Genomic DNA, 26414 nt, shown 5'->3' on the forward strand with positions numbered 1-26414 from the left:
GCGTAAAACATGTCCTTGTTGATGAGAATCAATAAATCTGCTGTTTTATTTCAACCGTTATTCCTGGTCAGTGGCATCTCTTAATATTTAGTTTAATATAAGTTTCATGTTTAATATTACAAAACTATTTAGTTGTGCATTTGTTGAAACTTGGTGCCCCTATGCGTCACGTGACGTCTAGTAATTTATGTGCACACAGCTGGTGCTATAACTGAATGGAAAATACCGGCATCAACGTTCTGCTCCTCTTTTTGCCTTTAATGTAAGAATCAAAGACATACAGGTTTGGAACAACATGAGGGTGTTACATGAGGGTTGTAAATGATAACCACATTTTCTGGTTTGGGTGAGACTTTCCTATTTGATGCTGACTTCAAAGAAGCTTTATATTTTGTTAGATGATTCTGCTCTGGAGAAATGGCAACAATAACACTGCATGAAACTTCATAATCTCCTACAAATACAATTTCAACTCAGCTGGGTTTGTTTCTTAAATATGTTTAATGAGGATATTATCAATCTGATTTATATAATAGGGAGATTACAATCAAAAATACAGGGAGCATGCTTTAATAATCCTCCATACAAAATGGTATAGTATAAGCAGCCAAAAGTTCCTCCAGTAAATAAGATATATTTCACATGTCAAATATATTTTATACTCAAATAGTATTTTAGGTCTAAGCCTATACAGAAAATCATTTTCTCATTGTTTTTCACTTGCTCTTCTCACACCTGAGATGAACAACTGGTGTTTGTGTATGTGGAGACAATCTACATGTTTAAGTACGGTTATGCATAAAACTATTTGTCAAATGAGTTAGCATGTCAATGCTGAGCATCTGTATTGGCTCAGACTAGATCTGTGTGTCTGGGCATCGACATATTGCACATCCATTTTTTTTATCCTCTTAAGGCTCTTTGTCGGTGTCTGTTTTTTTTTTATGAGGTTGGTTAATCCCTGAGGTGACGAGAAATGACCAGAGGAGCATGACAGCACTGTTCCTGCTAAAACTGGAGGTCTGTTTTATGTACTGTGATAAAGATACTGTGTCTGTGAGACTGCTTACTGATTTTAACATTTAATAGAGTGCAACAGTGCCCACTTTTACAGTATTGTATTTTCCCATTCATTTTCAACATAGGTATTTATAAAAAGTATTTGTTAGAGAGTCAGGAACCAAACCAACTATGAGGTGAATCACAACATTTCAAACTTTGATATGTAGCAAAAATATATTTATTAATCAGACAAAAAGACAAAGGTGCAAGATATAAATGAAAAAAAAGTAATGCAATTAAAAATGATGATACGAATAAATATAAAGCTATTGATTTATAGGTGTTGATAACAAATTTACAAAATCACTATATCTATATACTCTAAATTCTTTATAAGCCCTCTAAATTGCCAAAAGTTTTGGGATGTCTAGCTTAACATGCACATGAACTTTAATGACATCCCATTTTTAATCCGTAGGGTTTAATTTGGATTTGGTCCACCTATCATGTTGGAACAGGAGGGCCATCACCAAACTGTTCCCATAATGTTGGGAGCATGAAATTGTACGAAATGTCTTGGTATGTCATTGAGAGTAAGGGGCCAAGCCCAACTGTTGAAAACCAAACCCATGCCATAATCCCCCTTCCACCAAACTGTACACTTGGCACAATGCAGTCAGGCAAGTAACACTCTCCTGGCAACTTTTACGTGGCCTACCACATCACAGCAATTGCTTCCACTTTGTTGTAATACCACTAACAGTTGAGAGTAGAATATTTAGTAATGAGGAAATTTCACAAATGGACTTATTGCACAGGTTGCAACCTATCATCACCACGCATGAATTTACTGAGCTCCTTAGAGTGACCCATTCTTTCACAAATGTTTGTAGAAGTGTCTGCATTTCTAGGTGCTTGACATATATATGGATTTGCTTCCCATAAATCTCATGGAAATCAAATTGAAATAATGCTCATGGCTTCAACAAAATCATATGTCACTGATTAAAAACCTTAGAGCTCACAGTAGGTCTGTATTTAACAGTAAAAATCAGTTCCCATAGAAAATAAATGAATGGGATTTTCACATCTGGAACCCAACTGTTGCACTCTATATAGAGTGGAGAGGAATTTTGGACCAATGAGACTTAATGGTGGATGCAGCACAACATCTCAGAGATAGAAACCAAGTGATTGACAAAATGTCCTGAAGCTTATTGTGATTAGTTTGGACAAAAACTTTTGGATTTATATGGATGGCATACTAACTTTGTCTAAAATGAGACATAAATGGGACATACAGTAAAAGTATAAAGCTATATTTTTCTCCAGAGAACTCTGGAGTCTTTATTTTATCTCAATGCTGTCTAGAGGGAACGGTTTAGATATTGAAGATTTGTGATTTTTCTTTTCTATGGGTTCCCTCATATATATTTTTAGAGTCTAGTGTGAAACTGACAGTCACGTGTATGGCATGTGAGGCCAAACTAGTGGAAGAAAATGGTTGTTCTCTCCATGTTTCCCTCTCTCTCTCTCATTTCTTTTCACAGTCAGCTTGCTTCAGCTTCAGGCCATGGCTGCTTTAAACTGAGCACAGTTAGATGATGCTGAGGGATGCTGAGGGTTTGTGTGTGGGTATTGTGAGAGTGTGTGTAAATATGCAGTGCACACTAGTGCTTTTTGGTGGTATTGAAGAGACCGTAGTACATTCACTTTGACACAAAAAAACAAATATAACTCAGAGAATTCAAAGCAAGTAAAGGGGTAAATGTGGCAGTATATGTTCAGCATGTGTTTTACCATTCTTCCCACTTATAAATAGTGCACATGCTTCCGGGTCATTTTAAAATGATAATCATTAAATATCTATAATTATAGCTGTGGGTTAGAGCCTGAGAATGGGGTGGGGGGTGATGTGTGTGTGTGTGTGTGTGTGTGTGTGTGTGTGTGTGTGTGTGTGTGTGTGTGTGTGTGTGTGTGTGTGTGTGTGTGTGTGTGTGTGTGTGTGTGTGTGTGTGTGTGTGTGTGTTGTTCAGATTACTGTGCTTGTCCCAGATTATGCTCCAGTGCTGAGAGATTAAATTACTTCCTTAAAAAAAAAAAAAAACGGCATGGGGGAATTCCATTATTATATACATGCTTTCTGAATTATATATTTGGTTAGGATTCATTTTGTTTTTTAAAGGCGATTCTCACATCAGTCTAAAATGAGGGATTATATTTATACTTTTCTGTGCATAAAGTAAACAAGACAATATTCATTTTATTTGAATTAGTGTATTAACACAACTGAAATAATATAGAATTTGTTTAGCATTACATAAATGAGAATACAATTTATAAGAGTTAAAATATGACTTTTCTCATTAGATTGTCATTACAATTCTATTACATAGATTTTTTTAGTGGCTTTAATGGCTTTAATTTAATTGGGCAAATTATCAGCTCTATTTTTTCTTCATTTTAATTTTGTTGTAAAATATGACCTGGACAGGTTCTTGATAGGATTCACCCATAAAGTATATCATGTTTCCAGACTGAACCTTATCCTCTACTATAAATTATACTCCCTTTCCATTTCCTATTGGCGGAGTACACTTGGGTAACCTTAATCCAATTCCTGAATTGTTAATATTAACCTCAGTGTCAGTTCCATCAAAGGTTTCACCTCTTTTGTATTGAACTTGTGTTGTATCCTTCATCTTCATAACCAGTGATAAGGCTGGATAAGTCTTTGCTCGTCCCTGCAGGGGATTTGAAGCTCAGTAAGTCATGTTCTGTGTTCACCCTATCCCTTGTATAGCATCAATATCATGCAGCTTGACAGATTAATGTTGCATCTGACTGGAATGTTGAACATTCTGAGGCCCTTGGGTATTCAATTTAGCATTTCTTCACACTAACTATGAGGTTTTAAAAAATAAAACCGCTGATTTATTAGACTGGTTCCGCCCTTCTGCATGCTTCCGCTCAATTTTCATTTTCCTTCTGTACTGCGTCTTGGATCACAGTATATTCTTTGGTTTTCTCCAATCAAATTTTAACCGGTCCAATCAGGGAACAGAGAGAGTCGCTGAGAGGGATGACGTTGATGTTGTGCGCTACAGTCTAAACGTTAGCGATTGGTTATGGCAGATCCAGAGTGGCTCTGGGCAGATCTAATAGTTTTAAACTTCAACAGAGTACCCGTCTTCAAGGAAGTAAATGCTTGTCAATGGAGGGTAGCCAGACTCTCTGTACAAATGAAATGTATGAGAGTCTGGTTGGACCAGGGTACTGATTTATACTATTAGATGCAAAGACAAGCAAGTAATGAGCAAGTTTTTGATAAGGATACCCTTATGTTACAACTATCTGAGAGTTTAAGGAAAAATATATTAGCATGTTTTCTATATAAATAGACCTTTATATCAAAACATTTAAAAAATGTTGCATTTTAGTTGCAATTGGCGACAAGGTCATGGGCCAAGGCTCATTAGCCGCGTTTCCACTGTCGGGCCAAAAGTGGGAAAGCTAGTGCGAGCCAGGGCCAGTCGTGTTTCCACTGTCACTTCCGGGGCTTGATCGGGCCTCATCGGGGCTTCCTCAGGGCCAACAGCCAGGGTTTTTTGGCCTGCCCTTGGTCCAAAGCGGGCCAGCTCGGGCTAGAGGAGTGGTTTCAAACAAATGCAGAGTTTACTTGAGTTTGGAGATGGCAATGCCGGCGCCACGGGTGATTTCATACTCCAGATCATCAGTATTAGTCATTTTAAAATGATTTTAGCTCAAAACTCACTTTTATACAGCAGCAAGTGTTTGAAATAACTTCTGTTTGTGATGAGATGTGGATTCTGATTACTAGCACAGAAATAGTGATGCAAAAGACTATTTGTACTGACCATTACCATAGTAAACATGGTATATATGACTACTTATCTGTCAGTACATCTCGTCTCTTTATACCAGACTGCCTGATATCCATATTTAGCACTGTATGTCATAAAATAAAGCAACTCCAGTATTTTGGGAGCTTGCCTTGCCTTGCCTATACGTAAAGAGCTGAGACGCAATATGTGATGACGGCATCAAAAATCGTGGCCAACATTGACAATCAAAACTAAGGATAATAAGAGTATTTGTCTGCATCACATATTTTGATCTGGACATCGGTGACATATTACAATGCTTGCTCATAGACATCTGAAAATAGTCTCATTTTGAAGCAAACAACCTAAAGAACAAGCTATATCGCGTTTGAGGCTAGTAGCCTCAATTGGTGAAATAAACTGCTCAGCGATATTCTTGAGGGTGAGAGCTTTCATTTATATATGAATTGTCTATTTTAGGTGAGTTTGTGTGATAAAAATATGAAATTGTATATTATTTGTATGATTTTCTCAAGGGGTCGACTTCAGACCGTATTGTTTTCTTCTATGTAATATAAATGTAGAGGTATTGAGTTATTAAGAAAGCTGAGGTTCTAATCTTTCAAATGATACCATATATGCAGTTATATAGTTTTGTGGTGCTCGAGTTATAGATTTTTTTAAAGATTATGATGATGCAATATGTGGGGGTGCAGAGCTGAAGTGGTTTTAACTCTGTTTCTTGGCAGTGACAATTTATTATCATTAAGAGTATTATTGTATTTTTTTTTACGTTTTAAATTTCATTTTTATTTGAATATTTTAAGTTATTATTTTAATGTTAATGTTTTAGTAATATTGTTGTGCTGTATCTGTATAAGTTATCTATAATAACCCTTCTCCTTCATAACCCAAAGCGTCCTTGTACACTGATGAGCATTTATCCATAATGTTCCTATTGTAAGCCACACCGGGTGAATTACAGTGAAGTATCAATATACTGATACATTAAAGTCATTTGGATCTAGAACCTGCGGGCTGCGCATTTGCTGTAGAATTGATCAGTGATTGTGGAGCTGATGTCAGTCACATGCTTGTCTAGGCGTCTGTGTCGTAGCCTGTCAATGAATTGATTGCTTAATTACGAACAAAATGAAGTACAATGTAAGGGCTTTAAAACTGCTGCTTTTTACTTGTCTTGAGAACTAGAGACATTAAGCACAATAGCTCATAAATGTTAACAAGATGTGAGAGCCTAGGTAATTTATAGGCTGTCATGCAGCACTAGAGTTGGATTAGAATCAATGTGCAGAACAGGCGAGACAAAAACTGTGTTTTGAAAGCAAAGTGTGTAATTTCTCTCCAACTAGCAGCTGTAAATGCAAAAATAATGACTGTCTTGTGAATGTTGTGTGGGCATGTGACCAATTACCCATATGGTAAATTTGGCCCACAGCCTGACTTTGCCTAATTTAATTAATAAAAAAGCTTCTTAACCATTAATAGAGGGCAATGAGGGCATCTAAATTGTATCCACTATATGTCGCATGAAATCACAGTGCTACAGGTGCTTTTTGTTGAAAGATGAAGGAGCTTATGGCCTCCCATTGGCTGGATGTTTCTTGGTTTTATGTGGTGGAGAGACTGATATTCAAAAGCCAGAGAAGGTACAGAACCTAGAGTCATGTAGTCTGACGTGGTCATACTCAATTCTAGTCAGAATATGAGTCTGAAACTGCTCCATTGGGCTGTGATTATGGGGCGTGTGTCATCCGAACCAGGAAAGACATCAATTGGATAGACCTACAACCAATCAGAGCAACGAAGCGACGCATTGTCAAATGTCAACAGAGTTCAACTGCACTGTGTTGCCAAGTCCGCGCTTGTTCCACTTATTGTTTTCTATGTCAGCGTGTTGAAGTGACTATAATGTGATATATAGACCAATGAGTGTGAATCTTATCAGGTAACCTTGCCAAAATAACACACATTTTACCCCCCAAACGCCATTTTTTCCCCGGAGAACCCCCCGAGAAGCTATTGTTTAGGGCTAGTAGTTGGCAGGTTTTGTTGTAAAAACTTGGCAACCCTGTCTGCACGCACGCTGAAATCAGGCTGGAATACACTATCTTTGCCAGTGTTGTAAAATAATTTAATGATACACAGAGTACTTACCCAACATGATCATCATTTCTGAGAGAAATTGTGAAGGTGAATGCATATACAAACAAGCTCTCCGTTTATGATTCAAACAAATATAATCCAAGCCCCTTTGATGACGTGCATGATTACGTTACTGTTGATCATCTGTCCGTCATCATATAAAGCCCGCCCTGATGATTTCATTGGTCCGAACAGTTTCTGTTCGGGGATAATTACTCCTCTATGGAGCAAGGCCAGACCGAACTGCCCGACCTAAAAATGTTGTGGGCGGGGCTAAGTTCGGCTGGCATCCAGGCTAAGAGTCATGGCTATCAGAGGGTCCGACTTTGTCCGGCTGTCACTAGACCAAGTAATCGAAGAAAAAGAAGTGTTGAATATAATCTCCGCACTAAGAAACTCTAAGGCAAAGGATGAATTTGGACTTGATACTAACTTCCTGAAGCATTTTAAAACCTGTTTTGTCGGCCCATCACTATATAAGACGTTATTTTTATTTTTTTGCGCACAAAAACTATTCTCGTCGCTTCATAAAATTATTGTAGAATCACTGTAGTGAGATGGACTTTGTAACGTCGTCTTTAGTGTCTTTTATGGGTCTTTAGAGGAAATGACATTAGTGTCAATGAAGGCCTGTCTGAGCCATCGAATTTCAATGTCGCACGACATTAGGGTAAGTAATTAATGACAGAATTTTCATTTTTGGGTGAACTAACCCTTTAACTGGTTCATGTCTTGATGGCTCTGTCTTGCTGTAATTCCTACATAAGTCCAAAAACATTGCCTTGTACCCACATCATCCAAAGTTATGAATTTAACTACATTTTGTGTATAAAGAAGCTCGTTGTTCGAGAGAACTAAATAATCACTACCTGGGAAACTGTTACAAAATATCTTGAAATGGAAGTTTCTGCTAGCAGGGAAGCCACTCTGGCTCTTTTTTCCTTCATCATGAATTGTGCCTCTAAGATCTCTATGACGAAACCCAATAAACGCTGTCATGTTCTCTTGCGTTCGGATTCCTACATGGTGTTTGGGAACACAATCATGTGAGACACTTCTGCAAAGGAATTAAACCAAATAATTCTGATGACAGAATTTGGCTCAGGTATTTCACAATGATCAAACCAACATTTGAGATTCTGTGCAAGGAAATATGTTAGTATCCAAAAACATCCTGTGTTCAGGCAAAGTCACGTGATTTTATGTTGCGCATTGAAGGATTTATTCAGTAAATGTGTTCATAGTTAATGCGCATGTTGTCTTATCGGATTAAAAATGGTTGACTTTTGTTTTATCTATCTCATTTTTAGAAATCATGTGCATCTTGGCATTTAGAATTTTTTTAATGCAATATCCCAAAATGTGCATAAAAATAGGTGGATGGAAACATGAAATATGTACTTTATAAAACACAAAACATATTACACTATTGTAGTCACTATTGTAATTTAGCTCAAAGGGGAAATGTTGATAATTATGCATAGCTCTTTATGATTATTTATTATGATTAATTATGAACATTTGAACTAGTTAATAAGATTAACTTGATGTAGCTACATAAACATTACAATCAATCGACCAGTTCATCCGGTGAACACTCAGTATTGATTATAAATTTAGTTCTAAGAGAACGATAATTTTACTGGCTACAGAAAAACAATTCTTCCTTAGCATGCAGTCCTTAACAAAATCAATCATTTAAGTGACAATTTGTTTGCAGCAGGAAGTCAGAACCAGATATGCACAAACTTTATTAAACTAAATCACGAACAAACTAATCTTACACAAACACATACACACGAGTCGCACATACCTTAGTCAGATGGAGGTTATGAAAAGAGTCCAGCATTTAGAAAAAAACAACCGTTTCTTATGCAAACTCCTTTGTTACCAAAGGAGCTCACAACTTTACTAACCACACAGTGATATAGTGTACTTTACTTGCATTGTGCCTTCGAGGGGGGGAAAGCGTCCAGATACACGGTCGCATGAGAAAGTCCTGATAGTTCGGCCCAATGCTGCTGAGGTTGCGATCGGTTTCTTCCTTTTTGCCTATGAAGATATGAAGAATTTGCAATTTTACTAATTTGGTTAGTTTGTGCTTCACCATGGTTGCGGAGTCCGCATCTGGTTTGAGGAGTGTATAGGTCTACCAATGCCGTTGGTGTGAGGGAGAAGCAAGAGAGTAAGAGATCTGTGTGTCTCTCTTTTAAAGGTTTGGAGAAGGAAGTTGTCTATTAAAGAAGAAACTTTTAAAGATTATTGTAACACTACTATTGCACAGTCAGGTCATGAAATTACAACTTCTTAGGCACCAAACACAGTATAGGTGAGGTTACATTAACCGTTGGTCCTGTCATACAATATGCATTCATGTATACCTTATTAGATATGTTTGTATATTTTGCATGCATATAAACAACACTCATTAAGTATATCGAGTTATGTTAAAGGAAATGAGAAGATGTTCTTCATTTTGGACTGCATTTTATATGAAGATATGAAGAATTTGCAATTGTACTAATTTGGTTAGTTTGTCCATTTTGTGTAAGAAATCCATGTTTTGGTGGCTTCAAACCACATGGCCAAACCAGTTTGTTGAGTTTGAGTCTATGGTCTTCCATACGTTGTCACTGGAGTGAACAAATGACCAAATGGTGATGGGATCAGGCTATTTTCAATGACATGCCAATGTCATCATCTTTTCCTTGGTACCTGGCAATTCTCTTTGAAGGCCTATCTCCTAGTAGCCTATAAATCTAGACGCATCCTAGCGGCAGCAAATCTAATCTACTGCCGCGAGTGTCGTATAGCAACTCTCAATACCTTGTGAGCTGTAAAAATCAAACTGTGGTCGGGCCAATCACATCGTGTATAGAGTCGTTGGGCGGGGCTTAACATAATGACGGCCGAGTTGCGCTTGCGTGCTTCTAGTAAACACAGAAGCTAGAGAACGGCGCTCTTTCGAATCAGCTTTGACCGCGACTCTGGAAGACTTGGAGTTAAGCTTTTCTCTGAGAAAAGAACAAAGAACGGCACTGAAGTCATTCTTAAAAAGGGAAGATGTGTTCGGAGTTTAGCCGACCGGACATGGCGAATGTTTAATCAGTCAACGAGCTCCGCTTCATGTTGCTCTGGTTGGTTGTAGCGCTATCCTATCACGTGCAGAGGGAGTTTGAAAGACAACCGTTTATCCCGCCCCTCAGATTGAGTCCTGTCTATGGTGAGTTTCCAGACCAAACATCTTGATGTGGGTCTGGCTTGCCAGGCTAATCTCCTAGGACCTAGACCCCTGATAGTGAAACTTCTTTTGGGGGATGGGTTTCTATGCCTAAAGTGAATTTCACCATTTGTTGTTTGTCTAATACAAGATTTGTCTCAGTTACTACACTATTGACTTTAGACCAGGTTTCAGTTGGTCAATGGCGCAGTTGTTTTCCGTTGCCTCAAAATAGCAACATACCAATAATGCACCTGAACACACTTCATTTTCCGACCAGCACGCCCATGGGCGCACATATGGGAGCAAATGCATTTTCTGTTTAAACAATGTGGCACAGGAAATGAAATTGATAACTGTGTCTGGCTGAAACTAGCAAAAAACACTTGCGTTGCGCCTTAATGCCTTGCCATTTGGAGCTTGATATCCATTGTTTTATTACAAGGAGTAGTCTAGACATTCAGCTAAACCTTTCATTTTGTACACGATGAAACTAAGAGTTTTGAACGACATGATGAGCTGTAACTGATATCGAGATTTTCATTCATGGATGAAGTCATCTTTTAAAAGACCGTAAACTGTATGGCATTGTAATGCCAGGGGTTTGAGTTCTTTTTGAGCATTACTTGGTGAGAAGTCTTGTTGGGTTTCAAAGGGAAAATATGATTTCAGAATTTTTCCATGACAGATGATGGATTATATCATCTTAACCTTTAACCTCATGTAGATTTCCAAGTCTTGCACACTGTGAAACACTCCAGCTGGGTCTGCTGTGAATAAACTAAATACATTATTGAAAGAAGGTCCAAGGGAAGATGAGTAATAAAGAATGTTTAAAACACAGATTTTGTGCGCTCGTGAGCAGAGGCTGGGCAACACTGATTTTTATTGTCATGGTTAAGGTCAAAGTTTCCATAGCAACAGGCACCATTGAGGTTGCAGTGATAATGGTATGAATAATTTATCACATGGAAGGATTATGACTGAGTTCCAAAACACCTCATGGTGTGTTACTGTATGTTCACCCGTTTGTATGTATGCAAAATGTATGTTTCTGCCCTAAACTTCTTCATTTAGCGTGATACCATCACCACGTTACTAGAGAGACATTGCATTGCAACTTCAGGTGAGGAGTTGCCATGGTATTTCTGTCACATTCTCCAATTAGCATCACAGGGACATTGAGTCGTCATGGAAATGCTCATTTGCGTTTTTCTCATTGCATTCCAAGGTGACTTTGATTGAATGTCTGGGAGTGTGTTCGTCGAAAATGAGATGCTTAATTAGTTGTTGTATATTAAATGTGAAATAATTATGTATCTATTAATTTACTGTTTTCAAGAGATGAGGCTGAATAGGGAAATAAATTAACTAATTCATCATCATCATCACCCCCGCATAAGAATAATTGGTTAGGCTGTGATCAGCGTGTATGAATAATAATATCATTTATACATAATGAATTGCTTCCTAAGCATGTTTAGTAGAATAAGACTGGTATTAAGGTCAAATGAGCAGCACACACATTCAGGTTGTTTATTTAACCATTTAGTGATTTTTTTTTCCTGCATTTTAAATTGATCTCACTTTGAGATTTGATCTCGTCTGTTTCTACACTCTCCTGTCTCACCCTCTGAGAAGGCTGCCATCTGGACCACTTTCATTTAGTGCGTGAAATGAACACACGCACACGCACACGCACACGCACACACACACACACACACACACACACACACACACACACACACACACACACACACACACACACATTGAATGCACAACTGTGTTTTGCTGTTATATGTCATTTTACGAATGGGTGGCTTATAACCAGCTGTGATTAAACAGTTTTGCTTGAGTTTAATGCATGGAAACTATACCTGCTGGCTTTGGCTGTGAGGAGTCCCGTCTGTGACTGATCCACTTCTGGCTTTGACCTTAGTCCTCAATATAAACGTAGTAGGAAAGTAACCTGCTAATTAGAATCCTTTTTCAAATTAGTTTCAAACAGTTGCACAAATGTGAGGAAAGGATCTAATTGCAATAGTGTGTATTAAATAAAATTCAAAATATCACGAGGAGAACTGACAAAGAACTGAACAAAAACAAAACAGGGCTTAAATACACAGAACAAAATGAACAACCGGTGTAGCTGATAATCAAGCAATAAATAACCAAGATAACTAACTGAAAACACAGAAGAAGAAAAAAAACGAATCACCTGCAAAAACCACCCAGATAAGTCCCATCCAAAAGTATGACATCCTTCAGAGGGAAATTAAAGCTGCAGTCCGTAACTTTTCTTGGTTAAAAATGATCCCAGCATCTGTTTTTGAGCAAGTACATAACCAGCCAGTGTTCAAAACTATCTCCTTACCTTAGCCAGATTCACAACGGTAAGCTTGTGTATGTGTTATAATTTGGTACTGGTAGCCTTCCACTGGAAATGTCCATCTTTTGTCAATACGTCACATCTGTATACACAAAGACAGAGTCTGGCTAGTAGATTATATCACGTGAGGATGCTGCAGGTGGCTAAAACTGAAAACTTTTTAATGTGATTTGGACGTTCATGTGTGATTTTTGTAATTTGTCAGCATGAAATACTCTACGTTTCATCATGTGCATATTTCCAGAGACATTAAAAATGTCAAAGTTTGAAATGTAGACTACATATTTATTATATTTAAAACATTTTATTTGAGGTGAAAACGTAGAAGAACACTTCATTAAAAAATGTATTATACTTTACAATTATTATTATTATTATTTTAAAATGATTATTATTTTAAACACAACGCATGTCTATATGATTGACAATATTTTCATGCCATATTTTCATGTAATCATTGCATGTTTGGCCAAGAGTGTTTTTCTTAGCTAAACAAATGTGTAATTTTGGCCAGATTAATGGAACATCTTCCTTTACAATTATAAAATCATTATTGATTACTAAGAGATCAAAATGTTCTGCTTTCTTCTGCAGAGCTCTTGGGTGCTGCTAAGAAGGTGAATGTGAATTTCCAGGACACAGACGGGTGAGTTTCATCTATACAACAGTGACATGACGTGATGTTCATCAATTACATTAAGTAGTAATCAGCTGATAGGCTATTCAGTGGCCAGTGCCTATATTAAAGGAACTAGTGATTATAACTTTCCAGGTGAAACAGGGCAGTACTTTTAGAAAGTGCATGTTATATACCGAAATGGCCATTAGGTGGTTAGGGGAAAGGGGTTGAAAACTATGAGGGATTAGTGATATCAGTACCATGCAATCTATTTTGAGTTTAAGGTTAAGTTCGCTAGTGGACAGTCAGTTAATGTTAAATTAACTTTTGCATAATTCCCCAAGATTCTTACAGTGCCGATTACAGCTAAGTTGTTATTAGTATGTTGCAGTGTACTGGAGCAAGTGTGTGCGTGCGTGCGTGCATGTGTGTGTGTGTGTGTGTGTGTGTGTGTGTGTGTGTGTGTGTGTGTGTGAGAGAGAGAGAGAGAGAGAGAGAGAGAGAGAGAGAGAGAGAGAGAGAGAGAGAGAGAGAGAGAGAGAGAGAGAGAGAGAGAGAGAGAGAGTGTGTGTGTATGCGCGTGTGCGCACGTGGTTTGGTGCTCTGGCAGAGAGAAATCTCTTACTCATGGAAGTAGGTCATAGCCTCCTGCTCTGTTAGACAGTGAGGGATCGGAGCAAAGTGGCGTAGTTGAGCTGCAATGAAGTCCGATTAGGGACTCTCTAAAAAGTTACGCATAAGCCTTAAACTGCCCCATTATGCTCTTTCGGATAATAGTGTGTATTATAGCTATTTGTAAATGTAAAAGGTCTTCAACGTTTCAAAGTACAAAGTGCATGATAAAAGTTGTTGTCTGTATGGGACACTGTAAAAATTGTGAATAAAAAACAAAATGCAATGATGTGGAAGTTTCAAATTTCAATATTTTATTCAGAATACAACATAGATGACATATCAAATGTTTAAACTTAGAAAATGTATAATTTTAAGGGGAAAAAATAAGTTGATTTTAAATTTCATGGCATCAACACATCTAAAAAAAAATAGGACCAGGCCATGTTTACCACTGTGTGGCATTCCCTCTTCTTTTTATAACAGTCTGCAAACGTCTGGAGACTGAGGAGACAAGTTTAGGAATAGGAATGTTGTCCCATTCTTGTCTAATACAGGCTTGTAGTTGCTCAACTGTCTTAGGTCTTCTTTGTCGCATCTTCCTTTTTATGATGTGCCAAATGTTTTCTATGGGTGAAAGATCTGAACTGCAGGCTGACCACTTCAGTACCCAGATCCTTCTTCTACGCAGCTAGGATATTGTAATTGATGCAGTATGTGATCTGGCATTGTCTTGTTGGAAAATGCAAGGTCTTCCGTGGAATAGACGACGTCTGGATGGGCGCATATGTTGTTCTAAATTTCAGCATCGATGCAGCTTTTCCAGATGTGTAAGCTGCCCATGCCACACACACTCATGCGACCCCATACCATCAGAGATGCAGGCTTCTGAACTGAGCGCTGATAACAACTTGGGTTGTCCTTGTCCTCTTCAGTCTGGATGACATGGCGTCATTTTACACTTTGCCACAGTCCATTTTAAAAGAGCCTTGGCCCAGAGAAAACGCCTGTGGTTCTGGATCATGTTTAGATATGGCTAATAGAGTTTGACCTATAGAGTTTTAGCTGGCAACAGTGAATGGCACAGCGGATTGTGTTCATCAACAATGTTTTATGGAAGTATTCCTGAGCCAATGTTGTGATTTCCATTAAAGTAGCATTTCTGAATGTGATGCACGAAGATCATGGGGATCCAGTATGGTTTTCCGGCCTTGACCCTTACGCACAGAGATTGTCTCTTTTCAAACTCTTAGCAATTTTTCTCTGGGAAACGAATCCCCCCAGTAAACTATGCTGAAAAAATGTGCAGATTATATGTGTCACTAGAAATGGTTGATGCATATTGTGTTTGTGTGCTTTTGTTTTATAGGTTATCTGCCCTGCATCATGCTGCTCTTAATGGTAATGTGGAGCTGATTGCACTGTTGCTCGAGTCACAAGCCGTCGTTGACATCAAAGACCATCAAGGTACAAACACAAACAGTACCTTGTATACTGTCCCAACACTTTTGAATGGTAGTGAATATGTTTCTCATTCAAACTGCTCTTTTCAAACCGCATACCTCCTCTTTGCCTGAAGGTATGCGGCCCTTACATTACGCTGCATGGCAGGGCAAGTGTGAACCAATGAAAATGCTACTCAAGGCAGGGTCATCAGTCAACAGCCAATCAGATGAGGGACAGATTCCTTTACACCTCTCATCACAACATGGCCATTATGAAGGAGTGAGTAAATGCACATTAACAGTCAGCCTCACTTACTTATTCACACATGCTATACACACACACACACATCCTGACTGTTACTGTGTGTTTGCAGAGTGAGATGCTGCTCCAACATCAGTCGAACCCCTGCCTCAGAGACCACGCTGGGAAAACCCCTCTAGACTTGGCCTGCGAATTTGGACGAGTCACGGTCAGTTACGCAGTGTTTGTGTGTGTCTGTTTGCGTGTGTGCAGGGGTTTTGTGATAGATGGATGAGAAGCTGTGCTCCCCTGTGGGAACTACACCTCTTCTCACGTTCTCAGCCAAATGTAAGGAGTCCCACATGCGCTCACACTCTGTTTTCCACTGCTTGCAAAAGAAGCACAAGAGACTCTTCCATGACAGTTTTCTCCAAACCTGGATGATTTTCTTTCTTCCAGGGAAAAAAAGGAGAATGTTGTACTGGATGGTATTTTCATGTAACTGGAAGTATTTATATATTTTCTTATTTATTAATTGAAAATCTCCTCGTCTCATGCAAATATCCATACATGTATTTATAAATGTCCATGTACACTTTACTTCAAATATTTTGATGCCACATTATAGTTTTGTGCTGCCGCGGCTCGTCTGTATGCAGAAGGGACAGAGATCCACCAAAATATTTATTCAAACATAGACTTCTGCTGAATTAATAATAAATTATAAATGTGTTCAGCATTCTGCAACAAATATTTTTGGGGATTTTCTATTTTAAGGGATAAAGTGAGCAAGATATATTAAAATGTATTGCATGGATTCGCCAGGCATGTATGTATGATACTAAGTGGGGCAGCCAGTCCTTAATTTCCAATGTAATTTTATAAACAGTAGTTCTGTTGTGTTTGTTTTATGTTTGTTCAGAGAGACATGCCTTTGTTTCCCTCACTGGTATTCCTACATAACTTTTATATTCTAAAACAATACTGGAAATGTTTGTCGTTTAAAAAAAGTATGTCTATCATCACTAGAGCATGTCCAGCAATTAGAATATAAAGCTTGCAAAATGGTTATTATAAACTAGTGGCAACATTTATGGCCTACATTTAGGCACTGCTGGAATGTTCAGGAGCTGCTACTGGGTTTGTGTGAAAAACAGAGCAAAAGGATATCACTATTCACTAATAATCTTCGTTGCAACCATTGCAACAAGATCATTCAGTGAACTGAATCAGTCTGATTTGTGATCGGCTGCATCTGAAAACTTAAAAATTCTGCCTCCAGAGGCTGCATTTCAAGGAAGGCATCAAGTCATGTCTGAATCCAATGTTAACTTCCTGTCTCCTAAGATACCTTCATCTGATGAATTTTTGTAGGCAGCATACATATAGCACAAAAAAGGAAGACAGCATCTTAAAGTTGCAGTTGGTGGTCAGCTTGTGTGTAACTGTACATTTTTGACTAACATTTTCCACTTTGGATGCAATTTCTAGCAAGGAATTACTATTGCAGTACACATTTAGATATTTGCTTTGTTTCCAACAAAACTCACTCAATTTTGCTGTTACTCATGAAGTACCTTCATGCACAAACACTGACTTCAGAGTCTTTGCCTGATAAGGCAGCAAGGCAACAAGTCAAGCTGCCTAAGTTTTTGGACACGGCCCACATTTGGGAAGTGGAGAAACCAATTCACTTAGGAGATTCCACTCAAAAGGATGATTCATTCACAAATGAATCATTGCTTCGCTCATAAACACTGCTTAATGGGCAGATGTCTGGGTCCACTGAGAAATTACTTATCTGTTCCTCACATAAACCTATGAAATATTTATGTTAAAGTTGTTGTAAGGGATGTTCTGTTAAGCTAACTTCCAGCCAGACTCAGAATCTGAATTAGATCACTCCCTCTCTCCAAAATATCTTGCTTCAAAAACATGTCAGCAAACCTGATGTCAGCTTAACCGAACGCTCAAAGTGACTGACAGGCAGTGAGAGCTTTAGACTCCTCTCATTGACTAAACAATTGTGATCAAATTCGTTTTTGCTATTCACAGAGCTTAAAGCTGTAACAGAAACAGGTGTGATGTCTCATGATTTCAGTGATATACTGCATGTTATTCTATAAAAAAAATATTTACAGCACTTCTAACTGATGTATTTTTTACAGTGTAAAATAATCATAAATATTGTTAGTTATACATATTAATAAAAATGTATAAACTTTTAAACACTGATCCTGATGCACTTTAATAGTTGAAACAATTTGCAATTATTATGGTTTGCATGCTAATACAACATATCATATTAATTCACTGAAGTACTATTTACACTATCATTCAAAAAGGTAGAATAAGTTTCTTATGCTCACAAAGGCTGCATTAATTTGATCTAAAATACGTTAAAAACAGTAATATTGTAAAAAAATATAATTACAATTTAAAATAACTGTGTGTGGATCTCCAAAGTTTATCGAAAACATTACAAAACAGGAACAAAAATCTAAAGAAACAAGAACGCAACAGCTTCACAAAAGCATTCACAGGCAACAACTGACAACAGACAACTGAAACAAAGGGGTATAAATACACAGGGAAACAATGGGCTAACGAGGAACAGGTGTGAATAATCAATCACTAATTAGATTGGAAACTAATTAGGGTAACTATGGAAACAAACAAGGCAGCTACGGAAACAAAGGCTGCAATCGAACTCACATACTTCCCCATTAAATTAGGTTGAAAAACTGTACGACAACAAAGAAGTACATCCAAATTCATAGTATTTGAAAGACAGTAGGTTAAAATTACCCAAATGCCCTACTACTTCCGATGAGATTCTGAAGTGCGCATACTATGGACACTTCACTATCCCATGAGGCCGTGGGAGAGGACTTAATAATGGAGGCGAAGGGACGCAACTGACGCTGGTCACATGATAACAACAACAGGGCAGATGTAGTACATCCGGATTACATTTATACTACACACTCATTCATACTATATAGAAAACACATTTTGAACGGTCGCAAAGTGAGTTCAAATTCAAATGTAGTACCTACGCCTATATTACATGATTTCACTCACAGCTTTGGTGACAAAAGAAGTATGTCAGAATTGACAGTACTCATAAAAGAGTAGGTCAAAAGTAACCAGATCACCTAATTCTTCCGGCGAGATTCTGTGAAAAAAAGTGCACATACGATGGACACCTCACCCATTGCACTTTCCATGAGGCCATGGGATTAATGAATGGCATTAAAGCGACTGATACTGGTAGGTCACGTGGTATTACAGAATAACGAATGTAGTGCATCTAGATTAAAATCATACTATATAGAACATTTTTAATGGTTTATTTTAATTTATTAATGTGATGCAAAGCTGAATTTTCATCATCATTACTCCAGTCTTCAGTGTCAGATCCTTCAGAAATCATTCTAATATGATGATTTTCTGATCAAGAAACATTCCTATTATTCTTAATGTGGAAAACAGTTGTGCTGCTTAATATTTTTTGTGAAAACCATCATTTTTTTAGGATTCTTTTATGAATAGAAAGCTCAAAAGAGTTTTTGACACTTTAAAAAAAGTACTGGCTCCAAATCTTTAGATGGTTGTGTAAATACCATGCTGTATGGCTTCATTCAGTAACCAAGTTTCATAGTATAATTCTTTTTAACTTGTTTTAACTGGTATTACCATAGTCTGCCTTTTGTTCTGGGATAAGGCCTGTACACCTGTTCAAGCTGTGTGTGAATGCATGCATGTTTTCTGTGTGTTTTGCAGGTGGTGCAATTGCTACTTAGCAGTAACATGTGTGCTGCTATGTTAGAACCGAAGCCCTCCGATCCCAATGGCATCAGCCCGCTCCATTTGGCTGCCAAGAATGGACATATCGAGATCATTAAGTAGGTGCTCACTGGACTCCTTGGCATTGCAATTACTGCGACCTGGTAATAGCAGCAAGTAATAGCAGCTGTAAAGTTGTCTTTTAGTTGTCATCTTTACATCTTTACAGCATTGGCGTTTTTTAATTGCCACATCATTCAAATGAGGACATAATAAAGTGTTTACAGTGCCATTAATATTGGCACCCGTGGTAAATATGAGCAAAGGCAGCTGTGAAAATAAATCTGCATTGAAAAAAAAAATCACAAAATTATAAACTTTCAGTGACATAAAACAATTGAAAGTGAAACTCACATTATGAAATACATGTTTTTCTCTAATGTATTTTGGCCCCAGTTATTAGCATCCCTACAAATTCTTATGAGTAACACATCTCTATGGTATATTCCTATTCATATTTATGTGTTTTTATTTTACATTTACATATATTACACAGCATAATTTTATGTAGAAAATGCAAAGTCTGCAAAACTTTGACTAAGTGGATGTTATGAAATTATTTACGAGAGATTGTTTTATATTGCTTTCATTTAACAGTAATAAATTCTGTACAAGGGGACAGACATTGACGGCGAAAAATCCTGACACAGCATTTAGCTCAGTGACACAAAACTGTCTCTGTTGCATGACTGATGTGGTAAGACAGGTCAGGAGCAAAGGGATCGGGGATGATGGGAGAAATGAAAGGCGCTGTGGGCTGTCCGATCAGTCCCTGGAGGCTTCATTCATTAGATTCGCACACACACACATTTAAACCGAGTGTCCTCGTTTTGCCCTTTGATGGACAGTGCCGTCACTGCCTGGTGACGCATGTCGTTAATTAGTGGTTTCATCATTCATCACACATTTTAGGCTGCTTATGGACCAGTATGATTGTGAGTTTGGTTTGAAGGATTCTGGAGATCAGTTCCTACACCACCGCTTCTCAACTGGCTGGCCAAATCTGACCTGTAAACCCTCCAATTGATTCACTTGCTGCACAAAGCAAGCACTTTTACTGGCCACAGATAATCTACCTTAGTTTTAAGCAGGAATGATTATATTTTATATTATCCTTTTTTACATTTTCAAATTTCTTTGGCGTGTAATATTGCTGTTTGAGCATGATAAAGGTCTGCAAAGTCACAAAGCACAAAGTCACTCTGAAGGGAGTATCAGTGATCACTGTGTCGGAAATCCCTGAAACTCCTATAATATTTTTTTAATTATTAATTAGAATTTTGAGAGTATTTTATGGTACTGTGCAATAATTATAAAAATGTTATAAGCTTTTTCCCCCCCATTGAAATAATATATATATATATATATATATATATATATATATATATATATATATATATATATATATATATATATATATATATATATATATATACTGTATATTATAAGTAATATAAGGTAAGGCATTTAAAATCCAATTGGAAGGTAGAGTTTGTTTGTGTCTATTTTGCACATTTGATATTTTAGAGTGTCACCCCTTCATCGCTGTGTTTTTTTTCCTGCTTCATGGCTGATTTGTGGGTTGTATCACCAGAGGATTCTCTGAGTTTTTGTATTTTTGCGTATTTCCAATTCTTTTCTTACGTCTGTCATTTCTGATTGTCGGTCCCAAATAATCTCCATGATCTTTTTGTGTGTTGACATAGCTAATGGGACAAAAGTCACCAAGTGTCATCACATTCCGATGAAGCAAAACAATATAAAAATATAAAATGTTATAAAATGTTTACTAACAAATCGTAAACATTTTCGGTCATTTTTGACCAAAGAGGACCAGAGACTAATAGAGCCCCAAAACATAACAAGGAGACCTGTTATGTTTTGGGGCTCTATTAGTCACTGGTCCTCTTTTCTAAGACCTATTAAAAAAGTGAATTTCATCACTATTGAAAATGCACTGAAATGAATCTATTGTACTGGAATTACTTTATTTTATTCAGCCAGATTAATATTTGTTTAAAAAGACATAGGCACTGTTTACACCTGACATTAAGATGCGTTTTAGTCGATAGGATCACAAGTGGAAGATGCTAAATACAGGGTCTAATAAAATGCTTTGAGCTTGTCAACTTTTGACCACTTCCAGAAGTAGCCAAAAACACATACGACTGATTGCTTTCGTAGTGTAGACACTCATGTGGTCAAATGTGTTCAAACAGCCGCAGAAGACCGCCTACACTCCGCCTACTGACCCAGAGTGTAAACATTATGAGAAGTGTGCATAGACAGACGGGATTTAAACTTTGTCAGTTGAAGACCCATGTTTGTTTTAAAGACAACAACAACAACAACAACAACAACAACATACAAAGCACAATGTTCTCTCACTATTCCTGACACACACAGCGTTCGCCATGGTCCTGCAGCTATCAGAGTAACTAAATCTGAAAATATAATGCTTTCTGTATGTTTATCCAGCATCTCCTGGCATGTTCACAACTGTGTTTAACTTAAAACAACTATCAAAAAAATCCTTGTATACAGTGTTTTTGTGTGTATGTGTTCAGGTTACTGATCCAGGCTGGTATAGATATAAACCGACAGACTAAATCAGGCACAGCGTTGCATGAAGCTGCTCTCTGCGGGAAAATCGAGGCTGTACGACTGCTGCTGGATGTGAGTATTTCATTATGCATTATATTAGGTGAGGTGTCCAAAAAGAACTTTCTGCTACCAGTGAAAAAAATGCTTATATATAAATGAGCATTGAGACATGAGCATTGTTTCAATTTGACTTCCATGAGATTTGTAGGAAGCAAATCCATATATATATATATATATATATATATATATATATATATATATATATATATATATATATATATATATATATATATATATATATATATATATATATATATATATATATATATATATATGGATTTGCTTAATGACCCCTAAATCTTAACAATCTTAATGACCCCTAAATGCTTTGGTATATTTAATTTTATATATATATATATATATATATATATATATATATATATATATATATATATATATATATATATATATATATATATATATATATATATATATATATATATATATATATATATAAAAATTAAATATACCAAAGCATTTAGGGGTCATTAAGATTGTTTGACAATTTATTTGTTATTTGATCAAAAATACAGTAATGACAGATGAATAATATTCTAACATTATTACAATTTACTCTTATTAACTTATAAAAAAAATTATATTGTAATATTTTATTTTATTTTATTTAAAATGTATTGTTGTGATGGTAAATCTGAAAATTTCAGCATCATTACTCCAGTCTTCAGATGATCCTTCAGGAATCAATCTAATATGCTGATTTGTTGCACAAAAAAACCTTTATTTATTACAATCAATTCTAGCTGATTAATATTTTTGTGGAAACTGTGATTTTGTGTAAAATATTTGGTAACAAATGTTTTTCACTGTCCCTTTCAATAAATCCATTGTCTCCTTGCTGAATAAAATATTAATACAAAAAAAGAAAATCTTCTGAACAGTAGTGTATTCTGTCACTGTCACAATAGATTTTTTCCCCTTGCATAGTAGTGATAAAAAGCGCAGGTCACTGAGTCACTCATATCATCATGCATTGTACAAGATGAGTTAGTCTTCCTTTCTCTGTCAACCTTATTGTGATACATTTTCCTAATATGTTGCCACATGAAAACTTCAAGAAATATAAACATGTAATTTTAATGCTCCACTGAGGTAAAAAGTTTAACACAAGAATAGATGTCTTCTAAGGCTGTGTGTGTTTGATATGAACCATGTATTATATTTTAGCCAACTCGATGTGTCATTTACTTGACAAAGCCGACGTGTACTTGCATTCAGTGCTTTTGGAGTGTTCATTTTGGTCTCTGGTTGTGTTTGGCCGTTTGCTGTTATGCTATGCTCATTATAACTATAATTGTTCATTATGAATGTCTGCATGTCTCTGTACTTTGTGAATGTGTATTCTGGCTTTTGCCTTCAGAGTGGAATCAGTGCCGGGGTGAGGAACACGTACTGTCAGACAGCGCTGGATATTGTTAACCAGTTCACCACTACCCAAGCCGGCAAGGAGATCAAACAGATGCTGAGAGGTACAATGGGAGAGAGTTTTTGAAAACATGAATTCACAAAGGTAGAATCCGAGGCTTTTTGAACTCACAAGTATCTTTGTGTGTGTTCCTGCATGCAGATGCATCGGCTGCCATGCAAGTGAGGGCTCTGAAGGATTACTGCAACAACTATGACCTTACAAGCCTCAACATTAAAGCAGGAGACATCATCACGGTAAAGAAGCGTTTTGAAGTTTAACTAACCTTTACACCCTGGAATGTCATGCACATATTTCTTTTTTGAAGCAGTCGTTGATCTTTCTATATACTGCTATTCAAAAGTTTGGATCAGTATGATTTATTTTGAAAGAAATTAATACTTTTATCTTGCAAGGATGCATTAAATTGATCAAAAGTGACAGTGAAGACATTTATAATGTAACAAAATATTTCTATTTCAAACAAATCCTGGGTATGACATATTAGTCCTTATAACTTTTTCTTGTTGGTAAGACTATACAATAAGATTAATGCAATAGGTATAATTAATGATATTTCAATGTTTATGTTAACTTGAATGAAAAATGTGCAACAGCATGTATTTATATTTGTGACGGAACATGGTATTGAAGCACACAAAGACAGGGAACAATACGAGGATATAGACTTTAATAACAATACTTTGAAAACAAGGATAAACGCAGAAGTAAATGACACACACAAACATTAATGAGAACTGACAAACACTAGAGAGAGCTGAAGGCTTATAAGCTTGACCAAACAAAGGGAACTAATACGTTGATTAACAAGACACAGGTGAATTAAATGACTAATTAAACAGACTGTGGAAAACTAGGTCACAGGACAGAACCAAAAACACAGTGAAGGGGGGAACACACAACAGAAATGTTACAATATACTATTAACTATGAAAATAATTGTGCATAGTTTGCTCATGAATACTATTGCATTAACTAACTAATGTTAATAATTTAACCTTACTGTAAAGTGTTAATTTAAATAAATAAATGTATTTAAAATAAATATAAAACAGCAAATGGCCAAAATCTGTAAAGCAAACATATTTGATTTTTTTAATTTTGTAGTGCAATGCATTGGTTAATTTCTGCAACATTTCTCTTTGCTCCTCAGGTCTTGGAGCAGCATTCTAATGGACAATGGAAGGGCTGCATCCATGACAACCGCACAGGAAATGACCGCGTGGGTTACTTTCCGTCCAACATGGTGGAAGTCATCAAAAGGGCAGGTGTGCCATCGCATCGTCACGTGAGCCTTCTAGGATGTCATGTGACTCATATGCACATTTTAATACACTTTAAAATCAAGGCCAATCTGAAGCTCATCTACCTGGCACTTAAATGTGTGTGTGTGTGTGTGTGTGTGTGTGTGTGTGTGTGTGTGTGTGTGTGTGTGTGTGTGTGTGTGTGTGTGTGTGTGTGTGTGTGTGTGTGTGTGTGTGTGTGTGTGTGTGTGTGTGTTCGGGCGAGTTTGTATTTACTGCATGCATTTCTGCATATATATGAGTGTTTGTGTATTTATTGTTGTGTAGATTAGGGATGGACATTTTGTTCATTTTGTCTTCTTGAGTACTCAATTGATAAATTAACCGAGTGGGGACTGCACATCACTATTACTATTGGAACAAACCTCTAAGTTTAAGTATAGTACCCACCCCTGTTTTCAGCAGCACTGGTTCCGGAAGTAGTTTTTCATTCATTTTTCCCATAGGGATATTATAAAAGCCTTATAAGCCATGAACAAAGACAATCAGCTTCAGTGAATCACAACACTACAAACTTTGCAGAATAGTATTTTGACAGTAAAATCTGAAAAATAAAAATAAAATACAAAGTATTATATATATATATATATATATATATATATATATATATATATATATATATATATATATATATATATACACTGATCAGGCATAACATAATGACCACTGACAGGTGAAGTGAATAACACTGATTATATATTAGGCAGCATTAGGCACTGATTATATATACACTGGGATATATTAGGCAGCAAGTGAACATTTTGTACTCACAGTTAATGTGTTAGAAGCAGGAAAAATGGGCAAGTGTAAGGATTTGAGCAAGTTTGACAAGGGCTAGACTTATTCAGTCTATATGAAACTTATTCAGAGCATCTCCAAAACTGCAGCTCTTGTGGAGTGTTCCCGGTCTGCAGTGGTCAGTCTCTATCAAAAGTGGTCCAAGGAAGGAACAGTGGTGAACTGGCGACATGGGTCTGATGAATCACATTTTCTGTTACACCACTTGGATTGCCAGGTGCGTGCATTACCTGGGGAATACATGGCACCAAGATGCACTATCGAAAAAGAAAAGCCGGCAGAGGCAGTGTGATGCTTTAGGCAAAGTTCTGCTGGGAAACCTTGGGTCCTGTCATCCATGTGGATGTAACTTTGACACGTACCACCTACCTAAGCATTGTTGCAGACCATGCACACCCTTTCATGGAAACAGTATTCCCTGATGGCTGTGGTCTTTTTCAGCAGGATAATGCGCCCTGACACAAAGCAAAAATGGTTCAGGAATTGTTTATTGCAAAATAAAAGCATTTTAAGTATTTTATTTCATAATTTGTAATGTTTCAAGGGAGTGGGCGGAGCTAACAAGATCTTTTTGTCATGTTGCTATTTTTACTTTTGTCTGATTGGTGTAATTTGTCTGTACAGCATCATAGGTGTAGTTTTGACCAGGAATTCCACTGTTAAACATGATTAATTTAAAAAATACCATTGATTAACAACCTCATAGCTCACAGTGGGTTTTTATAAGTTGCTATTGTTCAAAATCAATTTTTCTATAGAGAAAAATAATGGACTTTTTACTTCCAGTTTTCTGTTGATTTGTCCTACCGAGTCAGATTT

The 26414-nt window shown here is 36.9% G+C and overlaps 1 protein-coding gene across 4 annotated transcripts in view; it reads left to right on the forward strand.

Moving 5' to 3' along the window:
• The window catches only part of si:dkeyp-9d4.3 (caskin-1), a 66563-nt gene that overhangs the window by 13993 nt on the left and 26156 nt on the right, over nt 1-26414 (forward strand). For all 4 annotated transcript variants that reach the window (XM_067442148.1, XM_067442149.1, XM_067442151.1 and 1 more), the window contains exons 2-10: nt 13214-13265; nt 15220-15317; nt 15430-15575; nt 15670-15765; nt 19323-19444; nt 21953-22061; nt 23428-23536; nt 23635-23729; nt 24647-24761. In XM_067442148.1, coding sequence (XP_067298249.1) covers nt 13214-13265; nt 15220-15317; nt 15430-15575; nt 15670-15765; nt 19323-19444; nt 21953-22061; nt 23428-23536; nt 23635-23729; nt 24647-24761 — 942 coding nt within the window. The remainder of the gene's footprint in view (nt 1-13213; nt 13266-15219; nt 15318-15429; nt 15576-15669; nt 15766-19322; nt 19445-21952; nt 22062-23427; nt 23537-23634; nt 23730-24646; nt 24762-26414) is intronic.

The sequence above is a fragment of the Pseudorasbora parva genome, chromosome 4, assembly GCF_024679245.1.
Source record: "Pseudorasbora parva isolate DD20220531a chromosome 4, ASM2467924v1, whole genome shotgun sequence".
NCBI classification, from domain to species: domain Eukaryota; kingdom Metazoa; phylum Chordata; class Actinopteri; order Cypriniformes; family Gobionidae; genus Pseudorasbora; species Pseudorasbora parva.